This window comes from Nicotiana tomentosiformis, chromosome 11 (assembly GCF_000390325.3).
Source record: "Nicotiana tomentosiformis chromosome 11, ASM39032v3, whole genome shotgun sequence".
Taxonomy (NCBI): domain Eukaryota; kingdom Viridiplantae; phylum Streptophyta; class Magnoliopsida; order Solanales; family Solanaceae; genus Nicotiana; species Nicotiana tomentosiformis.
The window spans coordinates 66556085-66579145 of record NC_090822.1 but is presented as its reverse complement, the minus strand read 5'-3'; the positions used below and the strand labels follow the sequence as shown (position 1 = coordinate 66579145).

General features: G+C 37.1%; 1 protein-coding gene and 1 long non-coding RNA gene across 2 annotated transcripts; one reads left to right on the top strand and one right to left on the bottom strand.

Moving 5' to 3' along the window:
- Positions 1-10739: 10739 nt before the first annotated feature.
- LOC104102229 (uncharacterized) lies at positions 10740-12100 on the bottom strand. The gene is made up of 4 exons (XM_009609884.2): positions 11943-12100; positions 11740-11864; positions 11535-11650; positions 10740-11050 (listed from the first exon to the last, which is right to left on the bottom strand). The coding sequence occupies exons 1-4, from the start codon at positions 11992-11994 to the stop codon at positions 10912-10914; spliced, it is 432 nt and encodes a 143-aa protein (XP_009608179.1). The 5' UTR covers positions 11995-12100; the 3' UTR covers positions 10740-10911.
- Positions 12101-14611: 2511 nt separating this feature from the next.
- Positions 14612-17136, top strand: LOC104102228 (uncharacterized). The gene is made up of 2 exons (XR_687629.3): positions 14612-16486; positions 16734-17136. It is a non-coding gene; the product is annotated as an uncharacterized lncRNA (long non-coding RNA).
- The last annotated feature ends 5925 nt before the right edge of the window (positions 17137-23061 follow it).

The following is a 23061-nucleotide window of genomic DNA, read 5'->3' as shown; positions in this document are numbered from 1 at the left end:
TTTGGGATTTGGTATTTGGGATTTGACTAAAATGTAGGCAAAATCTATGACCAAATATGTGTTTGCCAAAATAAAATCCAAGTTTATTTTGACAAAATTTATGGCCAAACGGGTCTTACATTCTTTTTAGGGATTTTTACGCAAATAGCCGGTCATATTCATTGTTTACTTTTTTTTATTCATATACATAAATTATACATTAATTATATACAATTATACATATATAATACATAAATTATACATATATTATATTTTCACCGATTATTTTTAGTTTAAGTGGTTGGGTAAATGACTATTTAGGTTAATTCTTCTTCTTTTTAGTATGTTCTTATACCAAAGGGAAGGTGGCCCGGAATGGACGGGGATATTTAAGATAATTACGTGCCTTTACGTGTATAATGCTGGCGGAGTAACTTTGCAAAATGATATCAATAGTATTACATAAACTTTGAGTCAATAATTATATAACAAAGAGTAAAATATAAATTTATGTGAATGATCAATGTGAAAAGTCTTATGGTAATTTGTTTGAAAGTACAAATTTATGTAAATGATCCGTTCATAACTTTGAATTTTTTTTATTTTTTTATTTATTTATAGAGAAACCCATCTTCATAATATTTATGTTGAAGCATCAATCTTGTTTACCAAGCACGAGTGATCTCCAACTATTTTTAAAGAAAAGCTGTCTCACACCAAAAGAAAATTTGGAGTAAGTTGTAAACCATAGTGATCCAAAGTGCAAATGAGTGGCTGCAATATTTTCGTCACGTTTCATCAGTTCATTAGTTAAATAATTAAGAACAATTACGAGGAAGTACAGCTGAGGAAGTGTACCTCCCCAATTAATTTTAGCTTAATTCTTTTTCTCATCTAATTTAGCTTATTGTTTACCCGAAAAAATCGGATAACGTTAAATTTAGATATGGTTCTAAGGGTATGCAAATTTCTTTGATACAAAATGACGATACATGTATTTTTACTATGAAAATGGAAAAATGATAGAAGGGAAGACTGAAAAATATTAGAAGAACCAGCTCAATGAAATCCTGATTGTGTCCCTCCCTATTGCAGTCTATCTCCCCTTTTATAATAGAGGATCATTACTTTATTTGTAATAATATAAAATAATACATATAGTGGAGAACCCATGATGGTTTGTCTCTCCCTTGATTCTCGCCGAGATTCTCTCCCTTGGTGCGGTTGTAACGGCTCTTGTCTGCGAGCTTGGCACTGACTCGAGCTTGGTGCTAGATTGAATCCCCAGTCTTAGTTCGAGCTCGGTTCTGCCTTGGAGCATCGATATTCGGGGCCTGTATCGGTCATCGTTAACCCGTAGTTCGATTCGAACGCAAACTCGATAATGATATCGAGTTTTGTGGTTAATTGGTCTTATAGCTCGAAACTCGACGTCTCTACTTCGAAATTCGTCCGAGCTCGCCATGCGGATACCCTTCGATTGAAACGTCATTGTCTCGACCGGCCTTTATGACTGAGAATCGGTTTTGACCGTATACACTTATTTTGTATATACTTTGAAACTTCTTTTCACATATCAGCATAGTATTAATTTAGCCATTGCTACGGTACCACTCTAGAAGAATGAATCAATTTTCACCGTAATACACATCATCGTAAGTAGGGTAACTCATATTGCGAATAATATCTGTTCTATGATACACATGAAAAATTCAAAATCATACTTCGCCAAAAATAATGCACATAATATTAAAATATTATATTTCTCATAAGAATGTAAAGTTTATCAACTTTAACCAAAATGATAGCTAAATATAAATCTCATTTATTCTTAAGCGGTAACAATTTTCAAATATAGATATGATTCATTCCAAATTAAATACTTCATATTATACTGAAATTCGAAAGTAAACTTCGGACAATAACCAGATTAAAAAATCTAATTAGGTTTAGTTTGATTTGATTTGGTATTGAGTAAAAATAATCGAACTAAACTGACATATAAATATATAATTTTTATATATACTTTTAAGATTTTATATATATATATATATATATATATATATATATATATATATATATATATATATATATATATATATATATATATATATAAAGTATCTAAAAATATTTGTGATTCTCTCACGGAATATAGTATCTAATAGAACTATGAAGTGCATGTGCATCCATTTCTATTTATTTTAAATAATGATTTGTATCATCACTTTCTTATCAACAGTTTTGAAATACGTCAATCTCTTTATTCTTCCATATCATATGTCAAGATCTATTAAACTCGGGGCATTTGCATCTATACCCGATTTTGGGGTCACAATTGAACATATACTCACTTTGCAAAAAAAAAAATGTTAGCCTACCCACTTTACGATCAACTTCAGACTTATCGGGTCTGAAGTTAAAAAAAATTAGTCTGAAGTGAAAAAATTGTACTTCACATGCACTAAGTCAAATAGGTATGAAGTGCAACCAATTGTTTCATGCACTTAAGGCCAATAAGTCTGAAGTGAAAAATTATACTTCAGATGCATTTAAGAACAAAAGGTCAAACGTTTTCCTACTATTTAAGGCCAATAATTCTGGAGTGAAAAATTGCACTTCAATTGCACTTAAGGCCAAAAGGTCTGAAGTGCAACCAATATTTTCATGCACTTAAGGCCAAATAGGCCTGAAGTGCAAATTGCCCAGAAACAAAAATATATTTTTCGAATTTTAATAATCCAATATACGATTTAATACTTAAATCTACTCCAAATGAGCTCAAATTTTAAACATAACCTCCAAATATCATCAAGAAAAACCTCAATCATCAATTTGTCAAAAGAATAATAAATCTAATGAACCCATTTTGCAATTAAGAAAAAGAAAAAGAAAAAACCCTAAGCAATAATAAAAAATAAAGCGCCACAATAACCCACTACTGTAAAACATCATAAACTATCTTAAAATATGTTCACAAACACCATATAAAATCACTGTTACCTGAAGAAGAAGAAGAAGAAGAAGAAGGAGGAGGAGGAGAAGAAGAAGGAGGAGAAGAAGTAGAAGAAGCAGAAGGAGGAGGAGAAGGAGGAGGAGGAGGAAAAGGAGAAGGAGAAGAAGAAGGATGAGAAGGAGGAGGAGGAGGAGGAGGAGGAGGAGGAAGAGGAGGAGGAGGTGTGAAGTTGTTTAAATAGTGAGTACAGGTTAAAAAGAGTTAAAAAGTGGGTACAAGTTAAATAGGGGTGATCAAATAGGCTCCCCATATAATTTTTACATCAAACTCTTATTTCTTTTCGAATTTGAAATGGTATGTTATCGGTAATTTTAAATTAAACACAACATATCATTATATAAGTTCCATATTATTTTTTGTGTTTAGTTACTAAGTTCGGTTAACCTTGAAATCATATATCAACAAAAAATTATTGTTAGACAACCAAAAAAATAACTATCGTGTGTTACTAAACAAATTCTCCAGTAAGAATATTTTAATATATAATATGTTTGTCAACTTTTTAAACATTTACTAAATATATATTCACTTATCAAAACTTTATCTATAACTTTAACAAACTAATATTGAAATAATATTTATGTAAAAAAAATAATCCAAAAAATACGAAAAATCCAATAAAACTGAACCAATTCAAACCGATATAGCTGGTTTGGTTTTGTTTTGACAAAATCCGAACCAACCTAGCTTATGTACACCTCTAATAGATATATTAAAAAATAATATAAAATAATAAAATGATGGAGACAATAATTATAACTATACTATCTTTGACTAGAGAGCATTAAATTACGTGTTGTGTTTGTGCGCGTCAAATTTTGGTGTTGATGCCAGGGATTGGCAATCAATACTGTTCAAAATAGTTTTTGGTGCTACTTCAGAAATCAATTTTATTTTATTCTTCACAGTTTTTCTCTTCCATGTGCAGGAAACATGTTAAGGTCGTTAGTGTATGACTCGATCTTCTCCATAATAAGTAATACCCTATAAACCAGAATTGAAAAAACACGTACGACAACTGAGAAAAGAGAAAGAACTCACCGGAAAATTCTTGGGGCAATCTTTAACCCAAGAGAACATGGCTAAGAACGGTGAGGAGATAGTTGAATTTGCTGCATGGGAAGCGTCCCAACAGGAAACAGCCGCATGGGCAGTTGCTGAAGCAGCTCTCAGAGTTGATGAAATGGTTGACGGGAATGGAGGACGAAGATTCAACATGAACCGACCTCTAGTTGAAGAAGAATTTAAAAACATTATGCCCAAGCCTGGACGATTACTGGGAGACTACACAAGGCCAGTCTACAACCAAGGAGTATATAATGTACGACCCCCTCAGATCGCAACCAATAAATTTGAGATCAAGCAAGGGCTACTTCAGACCATTCAGAATAATTATGTCTTCTGAGGCAAACCTAATGAGGATCCAAATACTCATTTGATGGATTTTGATGAGATTATGAATACCTTCCAGCACAACGGAGTATCGAAAGATGATATCTACTTCCATTTCCTTTTTCACTGAGGGAAGATGCCAAGCACTGGTTGTGGAGTTTGCCGAATGGGAAATTCAAACTTGGGAAGACATGACAAAGAAGTTCCTTGAAAAAATTTTTTAGCTGCAAAAATAGGGAAAATTCGAAGAGAGATCCACAACTCAGAGGACAAGATGCGGGAAGCACGACTTAGGTGATTTGGTCATGTGAGGAGGAGGAGTACATATGCCCCAGTGAGTAGGTGTGAGAGGTTGACATTGGAGGGCCTATTGAGAGGTAGAGGTAGGACAAAGAAAAGGTGGGGAGAGGTGATTAGGCAAGACATGGCGCAACTTCAGCTGACTGAGAACATGACCCTTGATAGGAAGGTATGGAGGTCGAGGATTAGGTTAGTAGAGTATGTAGTCTAGAGTGTTCATAACAGTAGTATTGGCATGCATCCTCGCTTTCTGTTGGTGGTAGGTTTTTATGACTAACCGTTATTTTTTTCATTGTTGATTAACCTACTATCTTGTTGTTTTTATTCTGCTTTTATATGCCTTTTTGTTACTGTTCCTTCTTGTCTATATTTTCATTAATGTGGTGCTTATGCTTTCCTAAGTCGAGGGTCTATTGGAAATAACCTTTCTATCCTCACAAGGTAGGGGTAAGGTCTGCGTACACACTACCCTCCCTAGATCCCACGGTGTAGGATAATACTGGGTATGTTGTTATTGTTGTTGTTGTAGTACATCCTAAAGAGCAAGGTATAGTAAAACTCCCTAGATCTTCACACTTTTGAGGGAGCGTATTTTGAAGAATGGCATTACAGTGCTCTGTGAGATTGACAACCGGTGTCTCTTTCACTTTTTGCTTATTGGACAATATCTCCTTCAAGAATTTAGCATAAGCTGGCATCTGAGAGAGCACCTCTGTGAATGTCAGATTAACAAGCACCTGCTTGAGCACATATAGGAAACGCCCAAATTATTTGTCCAGCTTATCTCTTCTCTGCTTCTGAGGGAAAGGTAGATCATGCATGTATTTGCTTTCCTCAGTCTCCTCATTCATTGAATTCCCATCTTTCTTCTTATTCTAAGCTCTAGTCTTCCCCTTCTTCTTCAGACCACCATCTACCATCACTTCACCTTCTTGAATGTGCTATCTTTCTGCTCCTCCACAATCTCTACCTGTCTTTCAATCAACTCATTCTTTTGTTTTGCTATGGGATCCTCCAATACGTGCCCACTCCTCAAAGACACTGCATTTATTGTCTCTTTTGGATTTCTCTCACTATCAGCAGGGAGAGTTCCTAGAACCCTCTCAGATAATAGATTAGCTAGTTGCCCCACCTGTCTTTCCAAGTTTCGAATGGCCGTGCCCTGTTCTCTAATAGTTGTGCCCTATTCTCGGATAGTTGTTCCATGGGTTTCAAGACTTTCATCTGTCCTAATAATAAAGGCCTTCATCAAATCTTCCGTGCTAGAATGACTAGACCGTGGGGGCTGATATTTCTACCTCTGGTGATTTTGAAAACTTGGAGCTCCCTGTCCCTGGGGTCTGGAGTTATTCTGTTTCCATGCATTCGCATTACCACCTGGTGAACTCCAAGAAAAACCTGGGTGCCTCTGCCCCATGGAGTTAAAATTATTGCCACTTTGGTAGTTGCCTCTGTCAAAGCTCCCCACAACATTTACCATTTCATCTGTAGTCGAGGCCTGACACTCATGTGTTGGATGACCCATTCCACAGAAATCACAGACTAAAGATGGCTGGCTCTGGACCTTGGCTAAGGTTAACTTTCTTATCTCTCTGGCCATGGTGTCTAGCTGGGCTTGCACTGATGTCTTAGAATCCACTTGATGTACCCCAACCTTTTTACTTCTCTTATTATCATTTGCAGGCTATTGATTTTCATCTTCAGATAATTCATTTAGAATTGCAACAATCTCCTCCAGAGTTTTCTTCATAAGAGGACCTCCAACTGCATTGTTTAGCGTCCTCCTACTAGAGGGTGTCAGACCATCCCAGAAATCTTGGAGTTGCATCCGCAAGTCAACTCCATGAAGTTGTCATCTTCTCCCAATATCCTTAAATCTTTCCCATGCTTCAAACACCGTTTCTGTATCTTTCTGGGCCACACCCACCTTGTCGTGAATAACCTTATTTCTGATCCTATATAACCTGGTGTGCCCGCACATCCATCTCAACATCCTCATCTCTGCTACCTTCATCTTCTGGAGAAGCGCGAGCTTGACTGGCCAACACTCAGTCCCATACATTGGAGGCACTAAGTTGAAAAATCTTAGTGTGATTCAGGTGCTTCTATTAATCTTATGCCTTTGTCTATTTTCAGGAAATTGGAGGGAGAGATTGGAGAAATAAGATCTATACATGTGTCCTTGTATCTGGCGGATCAGACCACAATCATACAGGAAAATATAGTGGAAAATATGCTAGTTTGGGTAGATAAATTTGTGTTCCCCGTGGACTTCATCGTGGTGAATATGGAAGAGAATAGGGAGATACCTATGATTTTAGGGAGACCCTTCTTGGCTACTGGTAGAGCGATTTTGGACATTCAAGAAAGGCAGCTCATGCTCAGAGTGGGGTAAGAAAGGGTGGTCTTCAAGATGGAAGGAGCAATAGGGGCCCTAAAGGAGCTAGTTGGATAGAGTAAGCATGATAAGTGTGGGGTGTACTCAAAGAAGGAAGAAAAAGAGCTCTCACCATGGATGTGTGCACTGGGTCGAGCGTGCAAAGGAGATCCCGATTTTGATTCAGATCTTGACTAGATGAATCAGGGTAGTTTACTTTACCTTTTGCTTTTTATTTGTATGTAATGGGGACATGACACAATTTAAAGTGTGTGTGTGTGGGGGGGGGTGGGGATGTAAATATGTACATGTGTGTTTGCTTTCTTTGTTTTGGTTAGAAAAAATTGACTTTTCCCGACGATGGATTCCACAATTGTCTTCTTGAGGGATCAAAGTCGAAGAAAAAAAATATTTTGTTTTTTCTTAGGTAGTGTAACAATTCCCCCCCCCCCCCCGGTTTTTCTTTATGTAGCGATTCTTTTCCAAGGGTTTTACTTGAACCGAGTGTAGTTAGTTTTTCTTTTGTTAGGAAATTTGAATTCTTGTGCTATGGTATGAAATGGAGATGAATTTTCTCGACCTTTTTTTGCCTTGAGAGTAGTGAATGGCTCAGTTGTTACGTCTAAGCTCAGTTCTTGACTCATGTATAAGTGCCTATTTTGACGTTGCTTAACTGCTTTGACTAGAGAGTCGGGATAGATCCGATCCTAAGTGAGTTATGTGCCATAGTGTGAATAAGGTTTGTTGATATTCTATGCATGTCAGTTGATGTCTAGAACTTATCATGTGTGTTTGCAAAGAAAAATAGTCGTCTTGTTCAATCTAGGAAGTGATAGAGGCGTTTCTTTGTTGAGCCAGATATATGCTTTTACCCACCTAATTAATATGTATCGTAGTTAACCCCTTTGAGTATGTAATCCTATTTATTTGGAAACCACACTACAAGCCTGACCCCTTTCTTTGAATTGACTATATGTTTGAACCTTTTAACTCTCTCGAGCACTTGAAATTGTTATGAGCTTGTAAAAGCTAAGTTGAGGTATGGTCGTATTTTTGAGTGAAACTATTGAAAAAAGAGGAAAGTTCATTGTTTGAAAACATTGTGAGAGACACTTGTAGGGAATTGAAAGGAAAAAAAACAAGTTAGTTTGCTTGAAAAAAAAATCAGAACATAGAAAAGAAAAGAAAATTGATTCCTTCCTAGTTGTAGTTCTCATCTTGGTTGTGCTCAAAGATATTGAGAGCTTGATGCTATTATGTGTGAAGGTTAGGGTTTGGTTAAATACAAGTGTCTGGTTTAAATTGTTAATGTATATGTATTAAAGTGCTTAGGGAGGTGTAGTCACCATATCCAATAGTATCCTACCCGTCCCACAACCTACATTACAACCAAAATAAAGTCTTATTTGATCTTTGACTGAATGAGCGCAATTAGTAGAGTATTACACTACGGGCAAGCATATGGTGCGTATTCTGTGGCACATGAATTTTGATTCTAAGATGAGTGAATTCATTGTGTCTTGAGTTCCTATTTGTTCTTGAATTTTATTTTGTGTGAAACTACTCTCTATCTTTGGTGTGAGGGAACATGATTTGCAAAGGAAAGGTAATGTCTTTGGCCTCTGTGTTAGAGTAAGTGAGCAAGTTTTGGGAAAATACGTGGTGTTTTTGAGTCAAGTCTTGAGGCTAGTGTGTTATGATAGGGTACTTAGTCTGCTTTAAATATTCTGGGCATGATGTGTTAGGGATGTTGTCTGATGAGAAGGTCATCTCTATGTGAAGTTCAGTTTGATTACTCGAGGACGAGCAATGGTTTAAGTGTGGGATGTTGATGGTAGGCGAGAAATCCATATTTTAGTCATAGTTTGCACTCTAATCACTGTATTTTACTTGTGGTTGAGTTTAATTAATGGTGATTTGCGCTTATTACGTGTTTTATACCTTGCAAAAAATGATTCCGAGCTATTAAGATAATTTGGAGCTAATTTGAACAAGTTTGAGCTTTGAAGTCTGAGTAAAAGCTCAAGAAATTAAGTCGGGATCATATTCGGGGGTCGAGGACCAAGTATAGATGTCAACAAGTGAGGAAAATAAATTACTCTAAGAAAAATGCACTGCCACGCTGCGAGGCGCGGGGCGATAGTGCAACATTTCTGGTGAGTGAAAAAAATCAACTCTCTGAAAATCCTCACTGATGTTGCTCATGGGGCGGCGCATGGCGCGTCGCGCCAGTGTATTTTTGCGATCCAATTGTCCCACTCCTGTTTGGAAAAGGTAGTTTCGACCGGGCCCGTTCCTACATGGTATAAATACATCAAAAAGCGATTTTTAGGGACTTTTCAACCTACAGAAGATTGGAAGAGCATTGGAGACTCAAAGCACTAGGATTCATCATTCTTTCCTCAACTCAACACCCGAGTTTGGATTGAATTCATGTTTTTTTTACTCTTTCATTATATTTGTGATGACTTAGGGTTTGACGGATATGGTGTTTTGATTGCTATTTGTGAATTTTAATTCTATTTCTTTGCTTGAATTTGTTTATGGAGCGTTGAATTATTTGCAGCTTTATTCACCAATTTATTTAATCGAAAAAGGAATATTATGGTGATTATGTTGCATTATTTTATTTGTTTTAATTCAGTGATTCTCTTAAATAATCGAAAGACCTTGTTGAATTGTTGATTAAATAATGTTAGGAGAATATTTGAGAGACATTTTCCTGAAGACTAATTCATAAGCGCATGCTTGCATATTTTCACAGTACTTATATTAGTTCACCTCGTAGATTTATGATTTAATCGAGAGAGGAGTCTCACTACACGTTTGAACTAATCATCAAGTGAATTCGTGAGAATCCTTAGAACATTAGAGTGAATTGAACTAGAGTTGGATTCCAAATAGCTATCTTGTACCTATCCTGTCACGACTCTTATATCTCCCATTGATATTTCAGTGTTGCTCAACTCTTGTCTTCCAGTGATCAATTGTTAATTGTTTTAGTCTCATAGTTAATTTTAGTTATTAATCATTCCAACAAACGTATTAATCATCCTGAATAGCGTTAAGCTAGAAATTACTTGAGCATTATTTAAATTCAATCCCCATAGAGACGATAATCATAACTATACCATCTTTGACTAGCGAACATTTTTGTGTTGTGTTTGCGCTCGTCAAGTGCATAAAAGTCTACATTTTCCGAATGAAGCATACTTTCAATCAAAAACTGTTTAGTATGGAAGGTATGAATAATGTGTTCAATTCATAATAAACCTAAAGCTGGATAGGGCTCCAACGAAGTACAATGAGATGGCGCCTAGAAATTAAGATGAGATAAGCATTAGCATGACCAGCAAATAAAATGAAGTCAAGCACAAATTCCTTTCATTATGGTCCCTTCTTTCTGGATTCAGGGCATGCAACAGAGTTAACCTTGGTTCTCCACGAAAGAAAACCAATGGGTGGCTAATCATATATGAAGAAGTTGCTAGTTTGGTATACTTGACAGACAGCAAGAACCAAAAAAAAAAAAAGCTACCTAAATTTAGGGGTTGCTTGAGAAGAATAGAGGCGGGGTAAGGAAAGTGATTCGTACAGATGGTGGTTATGCAATTACGTCTAAACATTATTGAATGTTGACACTGCAGCTCAGAAACAACTTAAATTTACAAGCTCAACAAAACCTAAAAAAACCATTACACCTTAAATTTACAAGCGTGCATAAACAACACCTAAACACATTACATTTACAAGCTCAACAACACCTTAGATGTACATATGCTTGTTCATCCAAACTCTATATCAAAATTTAACTAGCTTGATTTCAGAAACATGAGTCATCAAGAGTTGATTATCCTGTTTGGGCTTGTTTGGTGTTTGGTGCAATCATATTGGGGGCTGCATTGAACCGTGACGCACGCTTGTAGGTAGCCTCTTCTGGTGCTAGCACTGGCGTTTCATTCAAATGTGCCAAACTGCTAATTACCCACCTACAGCCATAGCCCAATATTACAACTAATCAGGTCCAACATTAAAGTAACTAACATGCTACAATGCAATGTAATTAAATTATGATAGTGCAAAAAGGTTTTTTTACTGTTAGTGTATATAAGTTTAATAATTTAATTAGGAGACATAATTTCCCAAATACTTCTTACACCATCAATGGATAAAAGATACTTTTGTACTATTGTTGCGAGGGGGCATATATGACTACATATTTCTTGGAGAGAATTCTGGGTGATATGAAGTGCATTTATACAAGTAATATTCAGTAGGAATAATAATTAAAAGAACTGTAGATTGATCGGTTGGCCTAGTGAAAAGAGATTATCTCGCTTAGTTTGAGAGAGCACTTGTTAAATTAAATATTTTTTGCCCCTAAATGTATACACTATTGACTTTAGTTGCTCTCATAAACTCATCCACCACATTTTCAAAGTTATAGATCAAATATCAAATATGCGTACATACCAGCCGTGTTTCTCGATTAGTTTCTCCCAATTTGTATCACTGTTGATACCCAAAATCTCCCCGGAGTTTGACGTTTCGTACTCCTTTTTAGCAGTCTCTTCAAAGGTACTATTAGCCTGTCCCAAAACAACCAACGTCTAAGCCACTAGAAATTAATTAATACCACACCATCCTTTCGACATTAGAAGAGTAAAAATACTATTACCTGATTTGGGCTGCGAGGGGATAGCATAGAACTATCTCTGGGATGCTCTTCTTCTTTCTTTTTTTGGGATCTCCAATAGGCATTTATTTCTTCCTTTGTTAATGACGTGTTTCTCTTATATTTCACTGCAAAGTAAAAAAGAATTATTTCGCAACTAAAACTCAGAAAACTATAAGGTCAGTAGAAGATATGCAGCAACTTACAAACTTTGGGGTCAGGAATATTACAGGCCCAACCTGCCATAAGGGAACCCATATTCACTTATTATTTAATTTGCTGGTTTTCTTTGAAGCAGTTGATAGTATACTCAGTTCCTGAGTGTATCTCTCTGAAATAATGTGTCTTTAATAAAGCTTTACTAGAAGACAAGTTCATAAATTTATTTTGGGCGCTTGCTTTGATTTTTAATAATATTAGGCGTGGAACTTCTAGCAGCACGTAGATATGCATGCAGGGTGACGAGAACTTTTGGCAAGATAAGTACCCAAAATGGAAAAGAGAATTTATGATACAAATGGATGTCCTATAGATCGTCACGTCATAGTTTACATTAAGTATCATCCAAAAATATGTTACGTACATACGATCTTCACGTGACCAAGTCAGGAAGCCAAGCTTATCTAACTTCTGAATTGGATTCTTTTTATTTACCCCTTCAAAATGAGTAACAATTAAATTTGTATGTGATTTAAAAGATACGTGATTTAATTCAATACGAATGATCTAAGAATAACAAATAAGTAAATTAAAGAGAGAATGAACGGTCAAACCAATCACAATATAACAATCATGTCTGACCTTAAGTTGAACACTGAAAATCGGCCTCGATCGAGTCCTCGATATGAGCTCGTTTACAATCAAAGAAGAGAATAACCGAAGAACACTTTGAATAATAGCTAGAAGACAAAAATAAAATTTTATTCCTTTGATATGCGTGTCAATAATGTATTTAAAATAAAAAAATTCTCCCATTTATATAGTAGGAGAATTTTAGTCCTAATAAAAGTTTAAATAAGGTAAAAATCTTCTTTTTCCGGTAAATGTCAATCCGCAATTGATATCAGACGGGATCTGCACCGTAATATCCGATTGAAGGCGAATATTATGGCTCCCCACTTATCACGACCAATCGTTCCTCCTTTTCCCGTGGGTCTCAAAATTTTACTTGGTCATGGTTCGTTATTTTGCCATGCCCGATCCTAGATACATCGTTCACTCCTTCTGAGTTTCGATACGAGGGATCCTTCTGCCTTGCTTGTAGTTGCATCGAACCGCGCTTCCCTCTCGTTCTCTTATTGGAAAATCGGAGAAAACTTTGCCCCCGAATTTACCCGTATACAGATAGTGCCCTCGCTTTTCGGAGAGCAGATTTATCATAGCGACGGGAAGCGACCAGTTGACCCCGGTTCCTTCTTCCGTATGCTATAACTGAGTCGACGGGTCAGTGAAATGTCCCATCGATCACATCGCTCTGACTTCGAACACTTGTTAGCCACCGGTTGACCGTCCTCGAATGCGAAACGTCACGCATTAATTACTCCACTCTACCTGTTCATATAAGGACAATGTAAGCAAATTGATAATAGTATGCTGACTACTTATCTACCGTCATTAGTTAACTAATTAATCATTCTAAATAGAATATTTATAACTCTGTTTCACAGTAAGTATTAAGATAATATTAATGAGCAAGGATTATGATCCTGACTTTAGTACCGAATACTCTAAACTTGATTCAAGCCCAATCGTTGAAGGCATATCATAACAACTAAGGAAAGGTAAGGAGTCTTCAATCAGGTACCAAATTGACGATATTTTAATTCTCTTTGATCTTCCTGTTCAGAGTAACGATTTTACCATATGTGGTTCATTACAGTTTACAGGGGTCAAGTAGCGGTGAAATGTTGAAAACTCATTAGAAGAATGATGGGAATGGCTAGATGAACATTATAGCTTGGATATAATCATTCCATGGAGATTAGGCACAAATATAATTAAAGGTTCTTGATTTTAAAGGTGTCGTCTTTTCCGAAAATGATTTAACTTAATTATATGCATTACGTGATAGACGAAGATATACTATAGGCTGAGATATCCCATGTGATTAACTATCTCACCTTCTATATGAGATAATTAATACCATGATTTGGTATAAAATTTATACTTATATTAACTAATACTCATAACTAAATATGGGATAAATACAATCATAAATTTTATCCCGAGATTAGTATTCTTATCCCGGTAACCAAACGATCCCTAAAGGTATAAAGTTTTTACCATCAATATGTAGAAGTTAAATTTTGAAAGAAATAGTCCATCTTTAGTGCCTACAGTTCTAACATTTTAGATCTCTTTCCAAAATTTATATCTCATTGCACACAATTTGGTTCCAAATGATCTGTATTAATGAGCGGTTATTTGTTTAATCTAAAGTTTGATTATTAAGTCAAGCAATTAAATTTATAAAATTTAGGCCATAAGCAATCTCACTAAATCAAATGTAGTTGACCATTAGACAATATAAAATAATGGACGTTACGAAATAATAGTGACAAAGCAAATAATTAAACAAAAATAATAAAAAGATAGAAGAGAGTAATTCTTGTTGATCGATCCGGGATAATTGATAGTTGATGAACATTAGTAATAAGTATTAGATGAAAAATAATTTTTTTAAAGTTATTTTATAAGAGTGTGTATTACAATGATAGGAGAGGTAGATATTTATAAGACAATCTAGCCTTAACTAACTCTAAGCACCTCTCCCGCATGTTGCGGAAATTAAATCGTCGTTGTTGGACGTGATAAGATAGAATCCCAGACATTTTAGAGTTTAACGGTGATGGGATGTCGATTGTCTGGGTATCGTGAAACTTCTAGATGGATCATTTCGGAACATTGCTATCCGATATAACCAAAGTAGACCCGTGACCAAGTTCTAGGAATTGTTAAGATTTCTTCGGTCTTTGAACAAGCTAGAACCGGCTAACTAGGAGTTGACTATGATGAGTTTCTTCAGTACTTGCCACGTTTCCGATAAAAGAGTCTTCATGCCGGTATATTAATTACCAATACAGATAGCTCCCTCACTTTTCGGGCAGTTCTCTTGAGCTGACTGGAAAATAAAAAAATTTATGTGGGAAATAAAACATAACCGTCATCTGATAAAGCGGATGTCCCTTCAACTTTACAACTGGTACATGTGACAAGATCAGGTTATTGATGATGTCATTATTCATTAACAAGGCAATAATTACCCTGCGCTTGAAAATACCAACTCCCTTCACCCATTCTTCTTCTTTTCCCTATTCATTTTTCTGTTAGAGATTTTATTGTTGTTTCGTGAAACTTTTCTTAAGTTCTTGCCTTTTCAGTCTATAATTTCTAAATTTTCTTTAGTTTTGTCTTCATGTATGCATATTGTTTATGCAATCTCAGGGTCATGACCTTCAACTTAGTTAATACTCCGCCATCACAAGATTTGACACTACCGAGAGATGGTTTCTGATGGCTCCTACCGAAGAGGTGAGGAAGTAGATATGATGGGGTTGGTGAGAAAGGAAAAAACCATCACCCACAAATCTTCCTTTGGGATCAATAGCACTGACTGTGATCCTAGTCTAGAGAAAACCGTGTGCGACATTATTCCCAAGGAGTTGAACCTCTCAACTGACTGATCTCAAGGCAAGATCGCGAAGCATCTCAGTGACAGAAATGCCCTGGTGGATGAATACACTTCTTTAATACAGTTGGACCACCTTCCTTCCGTTCGGGTGGAGTGTGGATGGGATGAAAATGTACAGGTTCATTGTGTCCGATAGGGCAGCTGAATTATCAACCATGGCGATTATTTTTTATTTGTGTACAAATATTCCTCCACCATTAGGTTTGGGCTTTCAATTAATGAATTCTCCGAGGAGATGTGTAGAAGATATAATATTTGCTTGGATCAAGTGGGGCCTCAAGTATGGAGACTCATTACAGGCTTCCTCTAGTCTTCCTTCCTCGACCGATGAGAACTTTACTTTTTGGCATTTTCTGCATCTCTAATCTCCCAAGCTTTTTTGGGGCGGCATGTTCACAATGAATCCACGAGGCAAGTGGGCCATCATCTCCAACACCAATGATGATTATGATCGGGGATGGTTGTTTACTATGCTTACCTCATGATTCATCTAATCTGCAATCACCATAGTGACTTTTAACACTATGTAGGGATGGGTCGGCAAGATCTTAAGTGTCTCCACCAAAGCTTCAAGATCTTGGAAGGCCATTTCTACTGAAAGAGAGTGGAAGGCCAATAATTATGGTAGCATCTTGTTTTATCAATTTGAATTGGTTACAACACTATTATGGAACTATACAACTCAGTTTTTCACATCTTTGGAGGTTCGACTGGGAAGAAGTAGCAATCTCAATCCTGACTTTAAGTTTAGCCCTTGTTTTCTGATCTTGGAGGGGCTTAATAGGCACTTTTTGGATTTACTTACTAGGAAGAAATAAAATTTTGATATGTCTAGTGTCGTCCCGGAAGGGGGGAGCCAACAATCGGTGAGACAACCTCTTGTTGGTTCTTTTTAAGAAGATAAATAATGACATTAGCAAGAGGGGGAGCAACCCGGGAAAGTTAAAGGTTTGCATGAAGCACCTATGGTTATTTATCGGGAATGATGTCGTCTAGAGTTTAGGGATGCCAACAGAGATCAGGAGCAGGTGTTGCAAGCCAGTCTCTCAACTAACGTCGGTAATTGCACAATTATGATCTTCGTTCCTGGCAATATTAATATTTTCAAGGCTCCAAGCCATGCTGGCATTTATCTACATGAGTTGATCAATCCCGTGGAAAGTGTCCAACTTAGGAGGCACTCAACAGAGGGGTTGATTTCACATATTATTTTGTTAGCTCTCAAGATAAGATAATTTGTTTGCATTAAACTATTTTGCTATCCTGGGGACTACTATTTTAGTCACTCATATATTTCATTTTGTAGGGCAAGTTGATCTCCATGGATGGACTTAAAAGGGTGCAGGGGTAGATGGCTAAGGTTATGGAGCTTACCGAGGCAAATCAAAAGTTGAAGTCCGATCTTGAAGGATTTAAGGTTGAGAAGGAGGCCTTAGTGCAAAGGGAAGATGCCAATGCTAAGAGTTCAGAGCAGTTGCAGAAAGAGCAGAAAGAGCTGGAAGACTGGGAGCCATCCTTCTCCATGGAACTGTCTCTCATGCCACGACCTTGGGGAGCGAGACCGGCGCTCAACCGAAATACCTCGGTCGAACAAGCCTGTACAATACCACCTACCCAATTCTCCCATGAATAAAGAGAAGATACATTTTATTAATTAGACAGTAAGAGGTCATGTGAATAATACCAGTTCATTTCCATTAGTTACGCCATTAACAAGTCTCCAAACAGTACACTATACATTCGTGGTTGAAGTGGAACATGTGATATAATTACAACAAATTTAGTTTAACTTTCTCAAAATAAGATACAACCCACACAACGTCTACGGAACCTCTAACAGAAATAAGAGACTGCTAAGACAGTGCTGGCAACAAAGCCTCGGCTATACTTCAAAATGCTAGGTACAAAGGACAAGAGATACAGGACCTCAAAATGAGGTGGAACTCACCAAGTCAGCTGAGGAGAGGGTGTGCTACTATCACTGATCAACACCATCTGCTATGGAACCACCTGTACCCATTAAAGATGCAGTGCCCCCAGCAAAATGGACGTTAGTACATATAAAACAATGGTAGTATGTAAAGCTAAACACCCTCTAAATAGAACGAATAATAGTAAACGGAGAAGGAAACATGAAATCATTTAGAGACTCAAACAGTTTTAAGGTGTCGAATTAGGGGAAAAGTAAATTTCAAGTAAGTTTCAATCTTTTTAAGTTGGGAGATCTTTAGAACCGATACACCATCGTATTTTTTAGTACGGAGTCCGATCTCAGCCCAATCGGCTAAGCCGTCTCACATCGAGACATCCACTCACAATACCACCATGTGCGCGGCATGGCGTCCGATCTCAGCCCGATCGGCTAAGCCGTCTCACCTCAATGTTGTGTGGGTCGACATCACATCACATCTCGCTAGCAATAATCTCATACCATATAAGGGAAAATATCTCAACACATCAATCTCATCCCATATAAGGGAAAACAACTTCATTACATTAACACGGGAATTTACCTCTCAATCACTCCTACACCGGCACGTGTAGTTTCGGGGTTAGATTTTTTTGGCCTACCCTTCTTCGACGGCTAAACGATACTCCCAAAGCATTTATTATTAAAAGGATTTACCACTCATTTCATATTATTTTAAATATCATTCATTTCATTGGCACCATTGGCCATAACGCAATATCATTCTTGGCACGTTGGCCGCACTTCATATTTCATACTCCCTTCTTTCACTTTCAAATATCATCACGGGTCATCAACATCAAGGCTTTTCAAATTAAGACTTTAAATACGCATGTTAGCAAATAAGAGTCTTAGGCACATAGGGATTTCTTACACAATTTGGCATAATAACTTTGTTTTGATCTTGACTTGAAGTCACAACATTTTAATACATACTCATACTTTGAACACGCTCCCGAAGAATAACATAATATGATAAAAATATCTGGAACACATTTTTAACATATTCATAGATACATCTTTCAACACCACGGTTATTTGGAATAGTCAATTTAAAATGAACAACTCGGGACTTATAAGAACCTCATGGGATTCTTAAGGCCCCATAAACTTTTGCAAGGAATTTAAGGTTTTGTGGCGCCGAGGTAGGCTTAGGTGTTTGAGGATTGTAGAAAATCCTCAAACAAGAATGCACTGAGGCGTTGATGGAAATATTTGGCTGAAGAAGGCGATTCTGCGGTCAGTTTCGCGATCGCAAAACCATTTCGCGGGCCGCATAATTATCGCAAAATTGAGCAGAGAACTTATTGAATTTTGAAGGATGTTCTGCAGTCCATTATGCAATCGCATAGTTATTTCGCGGTCTACACATCCATCGCATACTTGGCATGAAGAATTTTTTAGAGTGATTCTGCGGTCCACTCTGCGGCCGCATAAGTGGTATGTGGACCGCATATGAGCCACGAACCTATCCAGTCTAGCCCAGATTTGGAGGACAATTTTGCGGTCCAGTTTGCGGACTATATACGTGATCTGCGGTGCATTCTGCGACCATAGATTTGAGATCGGAGAGTCCATTTTCCCTATTTTATAACCCCGACCTTATTTTGGGGCGACCATCTGATGATTTTAGAGAGAGGTAAGAGCATTTTAGAAAGAGAAGGAGGAAACCTAACTTTCTAATCATCCAATCTTGCACCAATCTTCAAGAATCAAGGAAGCCAATCACAAGATCTTCATCTAAGAGGTAAGGTTCCATACCCTAGTTTTAAATTTCAAATTTGGGTGGAAGATGATTAATGGAAAGTATGAATCTTGGGTGTGGGAGTGTTATTTATATATGCATGTACTATCATGGGTTGTGGAAAGATCATTGAACTAGTATAGGTGAACTCTTGGCGTTGAGTTGGTTGTGGGGTGAAGGAAATCTTGTAGCAGGATCTTGTAACTAATTTGTACACATAGTGTTTGATAAAATGCTCAAATGAGCTGGACCGTGAACTTCTTTCTAATTATGGTTCAATTTTGTTATGTTTCTAAATAGATTGAAGTTGCTGAGATTTCTGGAATATTGTAGTAATTTAATAAAGCTCAAAGCAAGGTATGTTGGCTAAACTTTTCTTTTAGAATTGAACCCCACAATGGCCTCGTAAAGTCCCGTGATGCTCATTATAAATTGATTATTCCAAATAAGCCTTGTGTCCAAAAGATATATACTCAATATGTATTCCAAATGTTCCTATTATGTTATGTGTTATTTGAAAATGTGCTCGAAGCATGGGTTGCATATCTAATTGTTATAACTTCAAGTCGTGGCTCAAATGAAAGCTATTATGCCATATTGTGTAAGAAATCTCAATGTGCTTAACATTCATATTTGCTCACATGTGGACATAAAGTCTTGAATAAAAATGCTTTGCGGTTGATGATCCATGATGATGTTTGAAAGTGAAAGGAGAGAGTGTGAGATGTAGAAATGTGTCCATCATGCCAAGAATGAGAATTACATTTGTGGCCAATAGTGCCCAGAATGAGAATTACATTTGTGGCCAATAGTGCTAATGAAATAAAAGAATGTGTGAACATTATGAGATGAGTTTTGACTCCTTTATATAATAATGTCATTAATGTCCTATGATCACCCATGACTAGTACAATTAAGTGATAGTGTGCACATGAACTATGGCCATTTGCCAAAATGAGAATCATGAGATATTTTATGTTCCAATTGTTTCAACTATAGTTGTATGCTTCTGAAATAATGAATGTAAATGACTTTGATGTTAAGTCACTGAGAATCATGAACTTAGCTAGTGACCTTAAGATGACAAGGAGGTATATAATGAGGAGGAAAAGAGACGCACTTTACTAAATGATGACGAACCATAAGAAAAGAAAGTGGGTCGAGGTACCATTGAAATCTACTTAGTGATTTGCCATGCATGTGTTAATGAAATAAGCTATGTCTCCATGATGAGCATGAAAATGAATTGTTCCAATGATCCGGGAACTTACGACCTTAAAAGTAGCATTAGTCATGTCACTTGAGTTTATATATGGTTATGTGCATAATGATGTGTTATGAATCCTATGGATGGTCTATGAAACATATAGGTATATTGTGTATGGAATCCTATGGACGGTCTATGAAACACATAGGTATATTGTGTATGGAATCCTATGGACGGTCTACGAAATGCATAGGTGTATTGTGTATTGAATCCTATGGACGGTCTATGAAATGCATAGGTGCATTGTGTATGAAATCCTATGGACGGTCTATGAAACGCATAGGTATATTGTATATGGAATCCTATGGATGGTATATGAAATGCATAGGTGTATTTTGTATGAAATGTATAGGTGTACGGTATGAATAAACACTATGGATGGTCTATGAGATGCATAGGTGTATAATATGATATGTGAACACTAAGGACGGTCTATGAAATGTATAGGCATAAAATAAGAGAGGGATATGGACGGTCTAGTGAGACGCATTATTAATGCAGACAATAGGTGTCACTTTCATTGGCCTTGTTTTTATAGGTTGTTTCAATTTTATTATATTATATATTTCACGCATAGTTCATATGGCTCAGTTGATCCTAAAAGAATTTTAGAATGATGCAAGTATAATAAGACTTGAAATTTGATTCTATGGGATATTTCGTAGTTTCTTGATGTACTTTATTTGCCTTTTATTTGAGTTACTATATTTGCATATGCTGTTTTGTCTGCCTTACATACGAGTACTATTCTACATGTACTCACGTCCCATTTGCCGGGGCGCTGCATCTTTTAATGGATGCAGGTGGTTCCATAGCAGGCGACATCGATCAGTGACAACAGTACATCATCCTCTCAGTTAACTTAGTGAGCCCCACTTCATATCGGGGTCATGTACCTTTTGTTTCTCATGTATTGTATTTTGAGGTATAGTCGGGGCCTTGTTTCCGGCACTATACTAGTACTCTTTTGTACCCGTTACAGGCTCCGTAGACATAGTGTGGGTTGTACGTTAATATTGGGAAGGTCAAACTAATGATGTTGTAATTGTATCACATGTTCCACTTCTAAACTATGGATGTGTAATGTAATAGTTTGGGGACTTATAAATGAAGTAGCTAATAGTAATGGATTGGTGTTATGTACATGTTCTCCTTAATGTCTAATTAATGAAAATATATTTTCTCGTTATTCATGGGTGAGTTTGGGTAGAAGGCATCTAGTAGGCTTGCTCGGCCAAGTTATCTCGGTTGAGTGCCGGTCGCGCTCGCCAAGTTCGGGGCGTGACATATTCAATTCTAAGAGAGAAGTTTAGCCAACATACCTCGCCTTGAGCTTCCTTAAATTACTACAATATTCCAAAAATCTTAGCCACTTCGATCCATTTAGAAATATAGCAAAATTGAACAAAAATTAGGAAGGAGTTCATAGTTCCAGCTTATTTGAGCATTTTATCAAATACTAGGTGGGTATTATGTTTTCTAGCTTCTCCTATGGTGGATTTCCCTCACCCCACAACCCAAGGTTTACCCATTTGGGCTCAACTACCTTCCCATACTCATGATTGTACATGTATGCATGGATACACTCTCATACCCAAGAATTTGCTTGCCTTATTACCTATTTTTAGTTAAATCTCGAAATTGAGGGTTAGGGTGTAGAATCATACCTCTAGGATGAAGATCTTGTGACTCTTTCTTGTGATTTCTTCAAGACTTGAGCCAAGATTGGTAAATACTTAGCTTAGGGATCCCCTCCTCATTCTAGACCGCTTTCTTCTCTCAAAAATACCAGTTAGGACCAGCCAAAATAGACCCCAAGTTGTTTTTATAAAAATGGGATCGGGTGAAATTTTCCAAACTTAAACTCAACGAAGCCAGATCTGTGGTCGCAGACCGGACAACAAAGCAGGTATGCGGCCCGCAAAGGGGACCACAGAATAGGGTCCCAAAACTGGGTTGTTTGGGGTGGGTCTGCGGCAGGTGTATGGTCCGCAAACCAGTTCTGCGGTCACATAATGGATCGCAGAACCTCCTTCCGAAGTTTATCATGTTGTCTTCTGCAATGAATGTGCGGTTTGTGAAACAATTATGCGGCCGCATAATTGACTGCAAAATATCATCCCAAATTTGCCCTGTTCTCTGCTTGACTCTACGGTGGATCTACGGTCCACAGATCAGTTCTGCGATCGCAGAATCGATAGCAGAACTGCCCTACTCTGCCAAAATATTTTTTTCAACTCCCCAACGCGCTATTCAACACATACATCTACCTTGGGACCATGAATCCCCGGGTTTTAGGTAAAATGTTACGGGGCCTTACACTATCTAAGGTGACCAGAGAAATCCAGGATCTCAAAGCCTTAGTGGTAAAGAAGGAAGAAAATTAAATTCGTTTAGTGAAGGACCACTCCCAGGTGCTTGCCGATAGTGTTGTGTTGTAGGACAAGATAAAAGATTTAAAGGCTGACCTTAGGAATTTAGAAGAGTTGCTCGAGGCAACAGAGCCAATATTATCCATTTATAGAAGGACATGACCAATCGAAGAATTCCGGGAATAGAAGAAGATAGATCAAAATTAGGTAGTTATAGAAACCTAGTCAAACACTTTTCATGAGGTACATGCCAGGAGCCTGAAACTTGCAGAGCTGATAAAT

Coding starts and splice junctions, on each gene's coding strand:
- LOC104102229 (XM_009609884.2), bottom strand. CDS start 11,994: ATGGGTTCCCTTATGGCAGGTTGGGCCTGTAATATTCCTGACCCCAAA. Junction 11,865..11,942: donor TATTCCTGACCCCAAAGTTT/GTAAGTTGCTGC, acceptor TTTACTTTGCAG/TGAAATATAAGAGAAACACG. Junction 11,051..11,534: donor CTAATCGAGAAACACGGCTG/GTATGTACGCAT, acceptor CTATGGCTGTAG/GTGGGTAATTAGCAGTTTGG.